At 44.4% G+C, this 14,986-nt stretch overlaps 2 protein-coding genes across 4 annotated transcripts; one reads left to right on the top strand and one right to left on the bottom strand.

The window, feature by feature from the left end:
* Positions 1–1,399: 1,399 nt before the first annotated feature.
* Positions 1,400–5,716, top strand: si:ch211-165g14.1 (retinoic acid-induced protein 1). 3 transcript variants are annotated; one of them, XM_034540148.1, is made up of 5 exons: positions 1,400–3,381; positions 3,699–3,792; positions 3,872–3,921; positions 4,361–4,430; positions 4,870–5,716. In XM_034540148.1, the coding sequence occupies exons 1-4, from the start codon at positions 1,429–1,431 to the stop codon at positions 4,400–4,402; spliced, it is 2,139 nt and encodes a 712-aa protein (XP_034396039.1). In that variant the 5' UTR covers positions 1,400–1,428; the 3' UTR covers positions 4,403–4,430; positions 4,870–5,716. The 3 variants fall into 3 exon arrangements, 1 of the variants encoding a protein (XP_034396039.1); XR_004609884.1 differs by having other exon boundaries at positions 3,699–3,921; XR_004609885.1 differs by lacking the exons at positions 4,361–4,430; positions 4,870–5,716 and adding an exon at positions 4,072–4,330 and having other exon boundaries at positions 3,872–4,010.
* Positions 5,717–7,409: 1,693 nt separating this feature from the next.
* unm_sa1261 (un-named sa1261) lies at positions 7,410–13,981 on the bottom strand. The gene is made up of 3 exons (XM_034539364.1): positions 13,363–13,981; positions 11,043–11,245; positions 7,410–8,692 (listed from the first exon to the last, which is right to left on the bottom strand). Exons 1-3 carry the CDS (start codon positions 13,532–13,534, stop codon positions 7,874–7,876), a joined length of 1,194 nt encoding a protein of 397 aa, XP_034395255.1. The 5' UTR covers positions 13,535–13,981; the 3' UTR covers positions 7,410–7,873.
* Positions 13,982–14,986: the final 1,005 nt, after the last annotated feature.

The raw sequence follows: 14,986 nt of genomic DNA on the forward strand, positions 1-14,986 counted from the left end.
TTAAACATACCGACAGTAGCCGGAGGTGATCTGTGACCGCCTGACAGCAGCCATTTAAACACAACAACAACAACAACAACAACAACAACATGTCCGTCTTGTTGTGGAGTCGCGTGCCGGCTACGTTTCATGACTAAATCCGCTGCGCGTGCTGACGTTTCGCCGTAACTGCCGGATAACATGGAGGCGCTGCTTTTGTTTACATCCACGATGGTTCCGGAGCGGAGCGCGAGCTAAACCCGGCTAGCAGGCGTGTTTACGGGGAGGGCGTCTGCTTGAAGCCCGCTGCGTGAGCACCAAGGGGGTCGTCTGCCCCCCCCCCCCCCCCCCCCCCCCCCCCCCAGGTGAGACCTCCTGCTGGTAAACGCTGTAACACATGTGCTGTGAGTGTCTCGTGCACGGGCCTACTGGTTACCTGTTAACAGGTGAGAGGAGCTCAATTAAAGACCTCATCCGGGTCCTAATCGGGACCCCGAGATGAATAGTATGAACATTAATACTCGAGTATTTGTTCGGGTTGATGCTTCTCTTCCTGTTGCAGCTGCACACCCTCATGGACAGGTTTTTATTTATTTAAATACACTAAAGTTAGTAATAAATAATTAAAGTAAATCATTTTTACTTTTTTTGTTTGTTTATATAATAGAACTCTCTTATTTCACTGTCTTTTTTTATTTGTACTTTAAAAAAAAGAGTCTTATTACTGTTTCCATGTATTTTGCGGTTCATTTTTACACTTTTATTGTGTAAAAATAATATTCTTAACATTGTTAGTATTATTTCTGTGTATACTACAGCAGACCATACACACTACATATTTGCACCATCGTGTACAGGACCAGCTTCTCTTCATCTCCCGTGTGAATAAGAAAAAACTGAAGTTCGGATGAAAGAGCTGCAATTAACAATGTGTTTAAAAAATTAAAAAAATTATTAAATTCTATAATGTCCCAAGAAAGTGTGAAAACAAATTATCCTTCAAATGATGTGTTTAAAAAAAAAAGAAAAAGTTTCTGATTTTTAATTATGACCATGAAAAGCAGCAATTTCTGAAATTTGAGAAGCAGAAACCAGAAAATATTTTTTTTGGTGCGTTATCTTACGAGTCAATTAATTGAACAGTCGATTGACATAAATAAATAACTCTTTTCGCTTCTCCATTGTGATGAAAAGTCATTTAACTGTGAACTGATTATCTTCAGCTTTCAGACTTTAGTTTGAGCTAATTCAGACTTTAGAAGACGTCACCGTGGGCTCTGAGAAGTTCTAATCAATGGTAAAAATGATCTGCAGATAATGTGTAATGAAAATAATTATAGTTGTACGTGCATCACACTTTGACTTCTTTTGAAGAATTGGTCAGAAAACATTTGACTGAATGTGTTTTGTGTTGCAGTGATGGAGGTGTCCCCCCAGGATCCACCTCTCATGGCGATGGACCTGTCGAAGGGCTACTCGGTCAACCCGCTGACCCGCGGCCACACCGAGGCCATGGACCTGGCAAAGAAGCCCGAGTGGTACCACAGGCGCCCGCCGGGCTGCAGCGCCGACATCGGCTCCCCGTTCAGATCCAGAGCCGCGTCCTCCTACGGCGCCCAGCTGCACCCGGAGCCCGGAGCGCCCGTCCGCTGCAGGGACGCGGAGCAGGGCCCCGAGTCGCTGGGCAACTACATGAATTCGACGCTGGCTCCCGGGTTGGATCTGTACCGCGACGGGGTCCACGGCGGCCTGTGGCACCCGGGCTTCTACGGGCCCGACCAAACCGGCGGCCCGGTTCTCGAAAGCGGCAGCAGCAGCAGCAGCGGCGGCGGCGGCGGGGAGGAGAGCGACAGCGGCTCCGACGTCATCTTCCTGGTGTCCTCCGCCAAGGAGCCGCTCTCATGCGGCTCCTTCCTCCAGGACGACGTGAGGCGCGTCGCGGCGCCGTCGTCCCCGGCCGTGTCCTCGCCGGAGGAAGCGAGAAGCTGCCGTCACCTGCCTCGGCCTCCGAGCTCGCCGAGCCCCGACTCGTTGTCGGAAGACTCCTCGGCGAGCTCGGTGGACATCCCCGTCCACCACACCCGACCCGTGGTGCTCCTGTCGGACCTGGCCGCCGTTTACGCCTACCCCGCCGGATCGCCGGTGGACATTTCGAGCGACGACAGCGACGTCGTCGAAGTTCCGATCGCCGCCGACGGCGAGAAGGAGGCGTCGCCCCGTAAGAGGAGTCTGGCGAGAGAAACGCCTCCGCGGAGCGAGGACGAGAAACTTCAACCCAGAGAGGTTCGACGGAGCACCAGGATCCGCAGATCGGCGTCCGACGCGCCTCCGTTCTCCTCTTGCGGCGCGTCCCGGCACAGCTTGAGGAGACGGGCCAAAAGCGACGCGGTGGGCATCTACAACGAGAGCGGCGACTCGGACGGCGTGGCGATGGACTACGCGGCAAGGCTGTGCAGCTCGGACGCGGACGAGGAGGCCACCTCGCGGCCGGACGCGGTCGAAAGGGTGAGCGGCAACTCGGAGGAGTCCGACGTGGACGGGAAGTCGCCAGAGAGGAAGTCGCCAGAGAGGAAGTCGCCAGAGAGGAAGTCGCCCAAACGGCGTCCGCCTCGCTGCAAAGTCTCGAACGCCAAAAGCGTCAACCGTAAACGGAAGAAGCCCCTCGGCCTCTGCGAGACGACGGCCGTACGGACTAAACGGAGACAAAACTGCGCCTCCAAAGCTGAGCAGCCGGGAAAGAAAACCAACAAAAAAACGTCGGCGAGACGGAGGAGACGAGTCCGGCGCCCACAGACCGGACCGTCGGCCATGTTTTCTCCCAGGGAGCCGGAGATCAAGCTCAAGTACGCCAACATGGCGGGGAAAAAAAAGAACAAGAAGCCGGGAGCGTTTTTCCCGTTCGTCCACGTGAAGGAGAAGACGTGCACCGTGGTGAACTACCAGGAGGAGGAGGAGGCGGTCCGGAGCAGCAGGGGCCGGCGGCCGGGAGCCACCGGCTCGCCGACCGGGTTCGTCCCCGGGACCACCTGCTTCCGGTTGGGTCGACCCGCCTCAGACGGCGGGTGCCCGGCGACGCCGCTGTGCAGCCTGTGCGGTCACACGGCCAACGCCACGGGCCTCGGGGACCTCCACGGCCCGTACCGCCCCGCCAACCCGCCGCCGGAGCGGCGAGAGGAAGAGCGCGTGGTCGTCAGCAGGCGCTCGGTGAACGCCTCCGAGGACGGCTGCGACGGTTACGACTGCGCCGGCGCCGTCTCCGGCGTCTCTCTCCCGACGCCGGCGCCCGTTCGTCTGGACGAGGGCTGGATCCACGAGGACTGCGGCATCTGGTCCGCCGGCGTCTTCCTGGTCCGAGGGAAGCTGTACGGGTTGGAGGAGGCGGCCCGGCTCGCGCAAGAAACGGTGACCGTGATTTTAAAATAATAGTTTTGGAGCAGAAGTTATTTATTAAGTTCTTCTTGTTAGCAGAACATTGTCAGTTTTCATATTATTTTTTTTTATACATTCAAAAAATCAGTAAAACTTCCTGAATGTCTTCTTTTTTAAATGAAATTAAATAATTTATTTTAACAGGATTTTTTTTTTTTTTACTGCTTTTCCTTTTTAAAATTAACAGATTATTTTCTATTTAAAACAATTTCTTTTTCTTGAATTATTTTCTTAAAAAATTAATTTGTTGTCATTCTGCATCACGTAAAGTGACTAAAATGTCTTTTCAGATATGTTCTGCGTGCCAACAAAATGGTGCGATTATGGGATGTTTTCAGAAGGCCTGTCCCAGAAATTATCACTACAGATGTGCCATTCAGTCGGGTAAAGTACAGAACTGCTCCAGGACCTTTTTTGTGTATTTAAGCGTTTTAAATCTCATTTTGTGCGTCTGTTGTTTCAGGCTGTGTCTTAAACGAGGAAAACTTCTCAATTAGATGTCCGCAGCATAAGGTCAGTTTTAACCTTCGTTAGTGAGTTTGTGAAGTCTGTGAGGAGCCGTGTGACCTCTAGGGGTCACTAGTGATTCATTCAGGGTGTTGGTTCAAAGTGGGAGGAGCCGTGTGACCTCTAGGGGTCACTAGTGATTCATTCAGGGTGTTGGTTCAAAGTGGGAGGAGCCGTGTGACCTCTAGGGGTCACTAGTGATTCATTCAGGGTGTTGGTTCAAAGTGGGAGGAGCCGTGTGACCTCTAGGGGTCACTAGTGATTCATTCAGGGTGTTGGTTCAAAGTGGGAGGAGCCGTGTGACCTCTAGGGGTCACTAGTGATTCATTCAGGGTGTTGGTTCAAAGTGGGAGGAGCCGTGTGACCTCTAGGGGTCACTAGTGATTCAGGCTGTTTATTATGTATGTTGTTGTTGTTGTTGTTGATGTGTGTTTGTATCCAACAGAACAAACTGTTGACGGTTGTCACCAGGCAACACAAGAGATGACCTGAAAGACATTCGGGGGGAGCTGGAGGTTTGTAACGTTTAAACAATCAAGCTGTCGATTAACCGATCGGGAGGAAATTGATCTGCAACTATTTTTAGAAATTAATTAATCGTCTCAAATGCTTCTCTTGGTCTTGTGATGAACATTTAATAACATTTTATTGACAAAACAGGACATTTAAAGACTTTTTGATGTAGGACAGTGACGACAACCACTAGTACTGGGACTTTGTTTAATTAGCTGACATTTATAAGCATATTTGGCAAAGTAGCTCAATGGAAAGTACACAGAATTATCTGATTTATTGTTTTCAGAGTTCAAATTTATGTGCAGACCGCTGGATTACTTTCACTTTCAAATCTCTTCAAGTTTCTAATGTCGCGGCTCCTAATGAATATATATGAGAATAAAATAATCGGATGCTTCTTTAATGTCAATTTAACGTCTTTTTTTAATTTTCTTCCAGAATGATCCACAGATCTCCTCGGCTGTTTTTAAAAAAAAACAAGAAAAAACACTAATTAAAATTAGTTAACGTGAGATTTCACATCAAAGACGGATCAATCAGGGGCCACTTTATTTATAAGATGTGTCTTTGTCTCTTTAAGTAAGTGTGTGTGTGTGTGTGTGTGTGTGTGTGTGTGTGGATATTTATTCCTCCTCTTGAAGATCCACAAACACATTTGTATTAATTGAACATAGTTATATCAGAGTTTAAATGAGCTTTATTGATTTGTGATATCTTTTATACGAGGCCACTTCTTTTCAGTTTTTTTTATTTTATTTTTTTGTACAACCTTTTTTTCAAATTGCTGTCGCGCTTCTTCAGTCGCATCTCAAAAACAAACGTATTTATTTTCATAAAGCTGCATGCACAGGTGACGTTTGCTACAATGCACTTTATCAGTTGTTATTTATGTCGATTTGTAGACTTTTAACGTCCCCTTTTTACTCTTATTATTTAAATTTAATATACGTTTTTAAAGCCTCTAAACGGAGACCACAAACTGTACATTCAACTTATTTGAAGCACATTTTGTTTTCTGGATGAATTTTAGATATAAAACGTGAAGAAAGAAGAAGAAATCTCTCAAACGGCAGCGTTTAGTGGTCGAGTCTGTGAAGTCTTCTTATTGTTTTGTTTAAATTTAAAGGATCAGTTTAACTAAAACCAACAAGAAAACTATTTTAATTGATTTTAATGATTGAAAAGAAGGAAGAAAAAAACCACTGATTCCAGCTTAAGGTTGAGGATTTGCTTCCGGTCTAAATTTATTTATTTATTGATCGTAAAAAAAAAAAAAAAAACTTAAGAAAACCTCAAAACAGTTCTGTAAATTAACAAAGAGATTTACTTGAGCTCTGTTTAATTAAACTAAATTGATAAAACAAATGTAGGCTAATGAAAAGAATGCAGGAAACTATTTTTGTGATTTGGGTGAATTGATCCTTTTAATATAAATATGTATTTCTGAGCCACGTGGAGCTAAAGTCGTCTTCTGCAGCTTTACCTTCATATATTATTTATATATAATTAATTAATCTTATGTATATTTATATGATTAATTAATTATATATGATTAATTATTATATATAATTAATTATGTATATATAATTGATTAATTATATATAATTAATTATATATATATATATAATTTAATTAAAAGTTGTAAGAATGGACACGTTTAGCTTTTTATTGTTTGAGGAATGAAAAAGATAATTCATGTTATTTAATAAAAGTCAGTACAACTGAGCTCTTTGTCTCTCTCTCTCTTGAAATGAACAGATAGATTTACAAACACAGATTTACGCTGCGTTGTTTTGTTTGTTTACACTTGTTTTATGTACGTTTCTAATAAATGTCGAACAAAATGTTCTTGCAGCTGCAAGAAGTGAGAATTACTATTCTGAACATGCAGAGATGCTCAGCTTCTTCTTCTTCATCTTAATCTCCTCCTTTTGCCATCTTTTATAAGCAGACATGAGTTTTGTTGAACTGACATTGGACAGAACCGGTTTAATCTTTCTTTTTCGTAGCAGTCGATACAAAATGCAGCTGCTGCGCAACAGAAAAGAGTGTTTTTAGCCTCAGATCGACTGTTGAGATATTTATATTCCATATTTATATATACTATATATATATAACATATTTTTAAATTTTATGTATGTTTGTGTATATATATGTGTGTGTATATATATATATATATATGTATGTGTGTGTGTGTATGTATATATAATGCCCATATATATATATATATATATCTCATTAAATGAGATATATATATATATATATATCTCATTAAATGAGATTCTGTAGTCGTCTTCGAACCTGCGATTCTTTTTTTGGACGCTCCTGTTGCAGTCGAGCCAGAAACATGTTCCAGTGGTTTGAGCTTTTTCAGGGTTTAATTCAATAAAACAAGTTGAGGGTTTCCACAAATACTTTTATAATTGTATTCTTCAATTAGGATGTTCAATGTTAAGGATATTTCCCTGATCTTGCCTATTTCAATTTTTTTTTTAAACGACCAATTCATCAATTAAATGAAATGTACAATTTCCATTTTCTTTATCAATCATGCATATTGAACAATTCATGATTCATTCAGTATTTATTTTCTCTTGTCAAATAGATAATTATGCACTATATATATATATATATATATATATATATATATATATATATATATATATATATATATATATATATATATATATATATATATATATATATATATATATATATATATATATTTATTTATATTTGTTTACCTTAAAAGCTAATTGGCTGCAGCCATATTCAGGTAAAGTCCAGGTGTGCTGCAGTTTCATGGGGGCGGGGCTAGAAGAGTAAGAAAAGAGCCAATTAACACTGAGGGGGCGTTTCCAGCCGCTTATATTCGATTGGTTGGAGGCATCACACGAAAACATGGAAAAGAATAAAAGGACATTTTGGGTCAGAAATAATTAACAGTCTGTTTATTTATTTTTATGGGAGATAACAACAACATCAACATGACAAATATTAAAAGAAAAATGTTTTTGTTTTTTTAAAGCCCCTCTCTGGTAAAACAAATCATAAATATATGCATCTGATATAAATAAATACATAATTTAACTAAATAAAAATAAACACTTTACAGGAACATGTCTACCAAACCAACACACAATGGCACCATCAACTATTCATCTTTAAAAAGTCGATCATAACTTTTCTTTTGGTGGACTATTCCAAACATTTGGACATATTGCTTGTGGGTCATGAATGTTTTTGTCCTCTTTATTGTTCTCGTTGTCCAGTGAGTCTAAAACGAGGAGGCTTGTGCTCGTCTCCTGCAGAGCCGCGTGTCCGAGGGGTTCGATCCCGGTCGCAACGCACTTCTTCTTTTTTATTAAATATTTCTTCCTCATCGTCGGGAGGAATCTTTCCTCCTCGGCATCACTCCCGCGTGCATGTGCGCGCACGCCGCCTACACGCAGATCTCGATGGGCGTCGCCACCAGGAGGCGTCCCCTCTCGTTGTTGTCCCGGTTGACCCTCTCGTAGCTGCCGGTGGAGGCCGGCGAGCTGTTGGTGGACATGGAGGAGTAGTGGGTGTCCATCACGACGCTCCCCTTCGCCGCCGCCGCGGGCGTCAAGCTCTGCTGCTTCAGTCTGTCCGCTAACGCGTCCTCCTCCGAGGAAGAGGAGCTGATGTCCAGAGGAGGCGCGCTGCTTGCCAAGCCGCCGCCGGTCCCGGTCCCGTTCCCGTTCTCCGTGTCCAACATCCAGCACGGGTTAAAGTAGCTGAACACCTCCTTGACGGAGCAGCGGCGCTCCTGCTCGACGCACAGGAGCCTCCGGAACATGCGCAGGGCCTCGTCGGTGAAGCGGCGCCACTGCGACGGCACGGCGGCGGCGCGGCGGCACTGCCAGCGCACAAACTCCTCGTAGAAGTTGTCGTCGGGCATGGCCTTCTCCCAGGGGAAGTTGCCCGTGAGCATGCAGAAGAGCAGCACGCCGAACGCCCACACGTCCGTGCTGTAGTCCACGCGGAAGCCCTCGTGCCGCGCGGCGTCGCACAGCTCGGGCGCGGTGTACGGGATCGTGCCGCTCACGCGCTTCACGGGGGAGCCGGCGCGCCGCGTCATGCCGAAGTCGGACAGCTTGACCTTCCGGCACTCGGTGTCGAAGATGAGGATGTTCTCGGGCTTGATGTCCCGGTGGACCAGCTTCTTGCAGTGCAGGTAGTCCAGCGCGATGGCCACCTGGTGCACGCAGCGCTTGGCCACCGGCTCAGGTAAACCCACCTGAGAGAGGAGGGGACACAACGAGACTCCATCAGCTCAAGGACAACTCCATCCACCCCATCAATAATAATAATTTACTATTATACGCTTGTCTACCACAAATAACTCTCACTGTGTTTTATATAATAATAATAATAATAGCCATTATTTTTGGTCTTTCTCCTTTCATGATTAACGTTTTACTACAGTTCCCATGATGCTTTGGGGCTGTCGTGTTATAATACTACATCTCTGCTCCATAATGACAGTGAGTGCTCTGTATGAAGCCAGTAAGCCCGACTACAAGCACAACAATAAGACCCATAACATCAGACCTCGCGGGCTATCCCACGGAGACCCAGACCAGGGCCGGTGCTCGAGTACAAGAAGATCACCAATAAGATAGAAGTATGTCGGTCACTTCATTTGACATGTAACAATGTGCTTGATTTCTGGAAAGAAGTGAGAGTTCTTAACCATCGTAGAACATCTTTGCACTGTTGATGGATTCAGGAACAGACAATATATCTGAGTTATGGCGCAGATGATCTTGTGATTCTTAGTCCATGCGGTGCTGGTCTACAGCAGCTGAAGATGTCTATAGGTGATGATGAAGATGTCTATAGGCGATGATGAAGATGTCTATAGGCGATGATGACGATGTCTATAGGCGATGATGAAGATGTCTATAGGCGATGATGACGATGTCTATAGGCGATGATGAAGATATCTATAGGCGATGATGACGATGTCTATAGGCGATGATGACGATGTCTATAGGCGATGATGACGATGTCTATAGGTGATGATGACGATATCTATAGGCGATGATGAAGATATCTATAGGCGATGATGACGATGTCTATAGGCGATGATGAAGATGTCTATAGGCGATGATGACGATGTCTATAGGCGATGATGAAGATATCTATAGGCGATGATGAAGATGTCTATAGGCGATGATGAATATGTTTATATGCGATGATGAAGATATCTATAGGCGATGATGACGATGTCTATAGATGATGATGACGATGTCTATAGGCGATGATGAAGATATCTATAGGCAATGATGACGATGTCTATAGGCGATGATGACGATGTCTATAGGCGATGATGACGATGTCTATAGGCGATGATGACGATGTCTATAGGCGATGATGAAGATATCTATAGGCGATGATGACGATGTCTATAGGCGATGATGAAGATATCTATAGGCGATGATGACGATATCTATAGGCAATGATGAAGATGTCTATAGGCGATGATGAATATGTTTATATGCGATGATGAAGATATCTATAGGCGATGATGACGATGTCTATAGGTGATGATGACGATGTCTATAGGCGATGATGAAGATATCTATAGGCGATGATGACGATGTCTATAGGTGATGAAGATATCTATAGGCGATGATGAAGATGTCTATAGGCGATGATAAAGATATCCATAGGCGATGATGAAGATATCTATTGGCGATGATGACGAGGCGATGATGAAGATATCCATAGGCGATGATGAAGATATCCATAGGCGATGATGAAGATATCCATAGGCGATGATGAAGATATCTATTGGCGATGATGAATATGTCTATAGGTGATGAAGATATCTATAGGCGATGATGAAGATGTCTATAGGTGATGATGAAGATGTCTATAGGCGATGATGAAGATGTCTATAGGCGATGATGAAGATATCTATAGGCGATGATGAAGATATCTATTGGCGATGATGACGAGGCGATGATGAAGATATCCATAGGCGATGATGAAGATATCTATTGGCGATGATGACGAGGCGATGATGAAGATATCCATAGGCGATGTCGGATGATGTGCACAAGTAAACATTGTCTCACGCAGGTTTGGTGTGTTCAGATGGAGCTGAGACGTTTAGAGCAGACGGCACACACACTGCACACTTGTGGTCTAATTACAGAAAAAAGACTTCAAACAGCTCATAATGATGATAATATTACTGAAGAGGCCGAGATGGAGGAGTGCCAGTGAAATGTCTGTGGCTGCAGGAGTTAAGGCTTTATGAGCTGTTTTAAGAAATATTATGTATGAATTCATCTGCCGGGTTAATGACTCCCAAAATGAAATGATAATGCTTTTATTAAAACATAAAGTTTAGTTCTAAGGCATTCGTAGGTCTATGTATTTTACATGTGATTGGATTCTATTTAATGTTTTGTACTGGAATAAAAGATTGATGGATTGATTATGTCCGAAGCGGACCCTTTTTTCCTTATATTTATTATAAATATGCCGAATTAGCAATAAGCAGTTCCTGTTTTCAGTGTACAGACAAATATCTCTGCATTAATTCTGAAGAAAACCTGACAAGTCCGAGTCCTCACCTGTGGAGGGATGATGTCGAACAGGTCTCCTGCCAGCGCGTACTCCTGAGCGAAGACGTAGTACTCGTCCGTCTCGAAGGCGATGCCGTACATGTTGATGATGAAGGGGCAGGGCGACAGGTACAGGGACACGCTGTACTCCCTCAGGAAGCTCCGCGGCTTCGTGCTCTTCTTCCTCAGGAACTTCAGAGCCATTTTTGTGCCTGAGGGAAAAACAATAACAGAAATAGCCAGAAGTGTTACATAACAAAAATATATATAAAAAAATATAAATATATATATATATATATATATATATATATATATATAATTTCCTTTTCTCAACATTATCAAAGTGTTCAGGGTGGATTTATTTCACGGCCGCCTAATTGCCTGAATGAAACTTAATTAAAAATGTAAAAATGTGATTAATAATTAAAAATCTGAATTAATTGCTGCCGTCTCTTAAATCCTCTGCCGGGCGGCTCGTGTGAACTGGATGTTGAAGTTTTTGACATCCTTTACTTACATGTACTAATGTGTAAAGTACAACGTGTACCTCTGAGACGCAGCGGCGTACATAAAGTACAACGTGTACCTCTGAGATGCAGCGGTGTACATAAAGTACAACGTGTACCTAGTACAACGTGTACCTCTGAGATGCAGCGGCGTACATAAAGTACAACGTGTACCTCTGAGATGCAGCGGTGTACATAAAGTACAACGTGTACCTAGTACAACGTGTACCTCTGAGATGCAGCGGTGTACATAAAGTACAACGTGTACCTCTGAGACGCAGCGGCGTACATAAAGTACAACGTGTACCTAGTACAACGTGTACCTCTGAGATGCAGCGGCGTACATAAAGTACAACGTGTACCTAGTACAACGTGTACCTCTGAGATGCAGCGGCGTACATAAAGTACAACGTGTACCTCTGAGATGCAGCGGCGTACATAAAGTACAACGTGTACCTCTGAGACGCAGCGGCGTACATAAAGTACAACGTGTACCTCTGAGATGCAGCGGCGTACATAAAGTACAACGTGTACCTCTGAGACGCAGCGGCGTACATAAAGTACAACGTGTACTTCTGAGACGCAGCGGCGTACATAAAGTACAACGTGTACCTCTGAGATGCAGCGGCGTACATAAAGTACAACGTGTACCTCTGAGATGCAGCGGCGTACATAAAGTACAACGTGTACCTCTGAGACGCAGCGGCGTACATAAAGTACAACGTGTACCTCTGAGACGCAGCGGCGTACATAAAGTACAACGTGTACTTCTGAGACGCAGCGGCGTACATAAAGTACAACGTGTACTATAGTATTGGCATAAAACGGAAATACTCAAGTAGCGTAGAAGAATCTGTACTAAATGTACTACAGTGTTTCTTTCATGTCAAATATCGGTTTGAGGTTGATTTAATAATAATACTAATAATAAGTATGACTTTATATACACTGTATATATGTAGCTTTTTTCATTTTACTGTTCTTTATTATTTAATTGTGTCCTGCTCTGCTATTTTATTGTATATATTGTGACCTTGTTCTATTAATATTGTCCTCTATTGTACTTCTGGCCCTCCTGGGAGACGGATTCTTCCTCGGTTGCGCTCCCTGAGGTTTATTCCTTTTATTTTAAATAACTATAGTAAATTCTACATTTTCATTTGATTCCAGTGGCTCCAACTTGAGCCCGTTTCATTTAAATATCCTGAATCCTCCGTTTCTAGTTCGCACTGTCGCACTAAATGTTCATACAAATACCACCGTTGTACTTTTATACCAAAGAAAACTTTTTTTCCCTATGATTTCTAAACTAAAGTACATTTACTCGAGTACAGTTATGACCTACATTTATTTTCAGATTGGATACTACAAAATATAATTCAACTAATAACTTTATTGCATAACATTATGCGTTAACCTACTGCGGAAGGAACATTATTATATGTTATAATTATCTATAAAGTGATGAACACACGAATGCTTCAATAATTATATTACAATAAGGTCATTCAGCATATTGTGTATTTTTTACTTTCAGTTCATTAAATATACTCCGATGCTAATACTTTTATGCGTTTACTTCAGTAACGTTTTGAATGCATACTGAATAGGAAAAGAATATTCCTGCATAGTGGTATTTATACTCACAAGTAAAAGATCAGAGTACTTCTTCCATCAGTGGCACATTGACGTCCTTCCTGATCATTAATTAATACATTAATTCACACTTCTATTCATTAACTTGTTCATATTTTTTACCCGTCACCATCCACGGCGTCGTGTAAAACGAGCATCACAGAAGGATTCAAACTCGAGCCGCTTACCTCGGATTTTGTGGACGACGAGGTCCACTTTGCCGTAGGTTCCCTTCCCGAGCTCACGGACCACCTCGTAGTATTTGTTGATGTCCAGCTTCTCCAGGTTCTGAGCGGCGATCAGCTGGAGCTCCTCCAGGATGTCGATGGAGGCGCGGGGGGCGCGCGGCGAGGAGCTCATTGTTGTGGAGGGTCGGGCTGCCGGGGGAGGGGGGGTCTGGTCTGGAGACGGGTGTTCCTTAGGGTCGGACCGCCGGAGCAGGGGGGGTCTGGTCTGGTCTGGAGACGGGTGTTCCTTAGGGTCGGACCGCCGGAGCAGGGGGGGTCTGGTCTGGTCTGGAGACGGGTGTTCCTTAGGGTCGGACCGCCGGAGCAGGGGGGGTCTGGTCTGGTCTGGAGACGGGTGTTCCTTAGGGTCGGACCGCCGGAGCAGGGGGGGTCTGGTCTGGTCTGGAGACGGGTGTTCCTTAGGGTCGGACCGCCGGAGCAGGGGGGGTCTGGTCTGGTCTGGAGACGGGTGTTCCTTAGGGTCGGACCGCCGGAGCAGGGGGGGTCTGGTCTGGTCTGGAGACGGGTGTTCCTTAGGGTCGGACCGCCGGAGCAGGGGGGGTCTGGTCTGGTCTGGAGACGGGTGTTCCTGAGGATCGGGAGGAGCAGGAAGGAGGAGAGGGGTTCACTATGTGACCAGCATCCCCCTACTGTAAACACAGCTACTGTATCGCACGTGCACATTGTATTGTATTACACGTGTATTACTCGCCATTGTATTACACGTGCACATTGTATTGCACGTGCACATCGTATTACACGTGCACATTGTATTACACGTGCACATTGCATTACACGTGCACATTGCATTACACGTGCACATTGCATGTATGTAGACAGCTTTTATGCTTCAAAATGAGCAGAAACACAGAAAAGCGTCTCACCACCAGTTCGCCTTCTTATTTGCTAAATAACTCAAAATAATTAAACAAATGTTAAAACTCGTGGGAACGCCATTGTTTCGCATGCATTTCGTGACATATGACTTATTGAGCTCACGGTGGCGCCGGATGAAAAAAGTCAAGAGGATCACGAAAGTTATTACAACCAATCCTGAAGGGAACGTGGACGTCTGGAACCAAATTTCATGGCAATCCATCCAACTATTTTAGTTGTTTCAGGTCACATTTTCATCGCTGGAGACTAAAACAGTTTTAATAAGGAAAAGTTGACTGATATAAAATGTCTGCAACAGGAAGTGAACTCCTGGCTGCACGATTGCAGCAACGTGGACTCTTGTGGTGATGTATGCATGTCCTCCAGAATGATTCTTTGCCTTTTGAGAGATGCATATTCATACGCTGAACTCTAAAAGCAGGTTCAGAAAGAAGAAGCTCGGAGCTATTTGTGGAGCCGATCTGTCTTCAGCTTCCACAGCGAGCCGACAGATCCGACATGACAGGACGTGGGGCGCCCTGACGGGAACGCACAATGTATATGTAACGACGTCATTACCGAGGGCGAAGGAGACGGGAACGCACAATGTATACGTCTGTCATTACCGAGGAGACGGGGACGACGAAGGAGACGGGGACGACGAAGGAGACGGGGACGCGTCGAAGGAGACGGGAACGACGAAGGAGAC

The sequence above is a fragment of the Cyclopterus lumpus genome, chromosome 8 (assembly GCF_009769545.1).
Source record: "Cyclopterus lumpus isolate fCycLum1 chromosome 8, fCycLum1.pri, whole genome shotgun sequence".
NCBI classification, from domain to species: domain Eukaryota; kingdom Metazoa; phylum Chordata; class Actinopteri; order Perciformes; family Cyclopteridae; genus Cyclopterus; species Cyclopterus lumpus.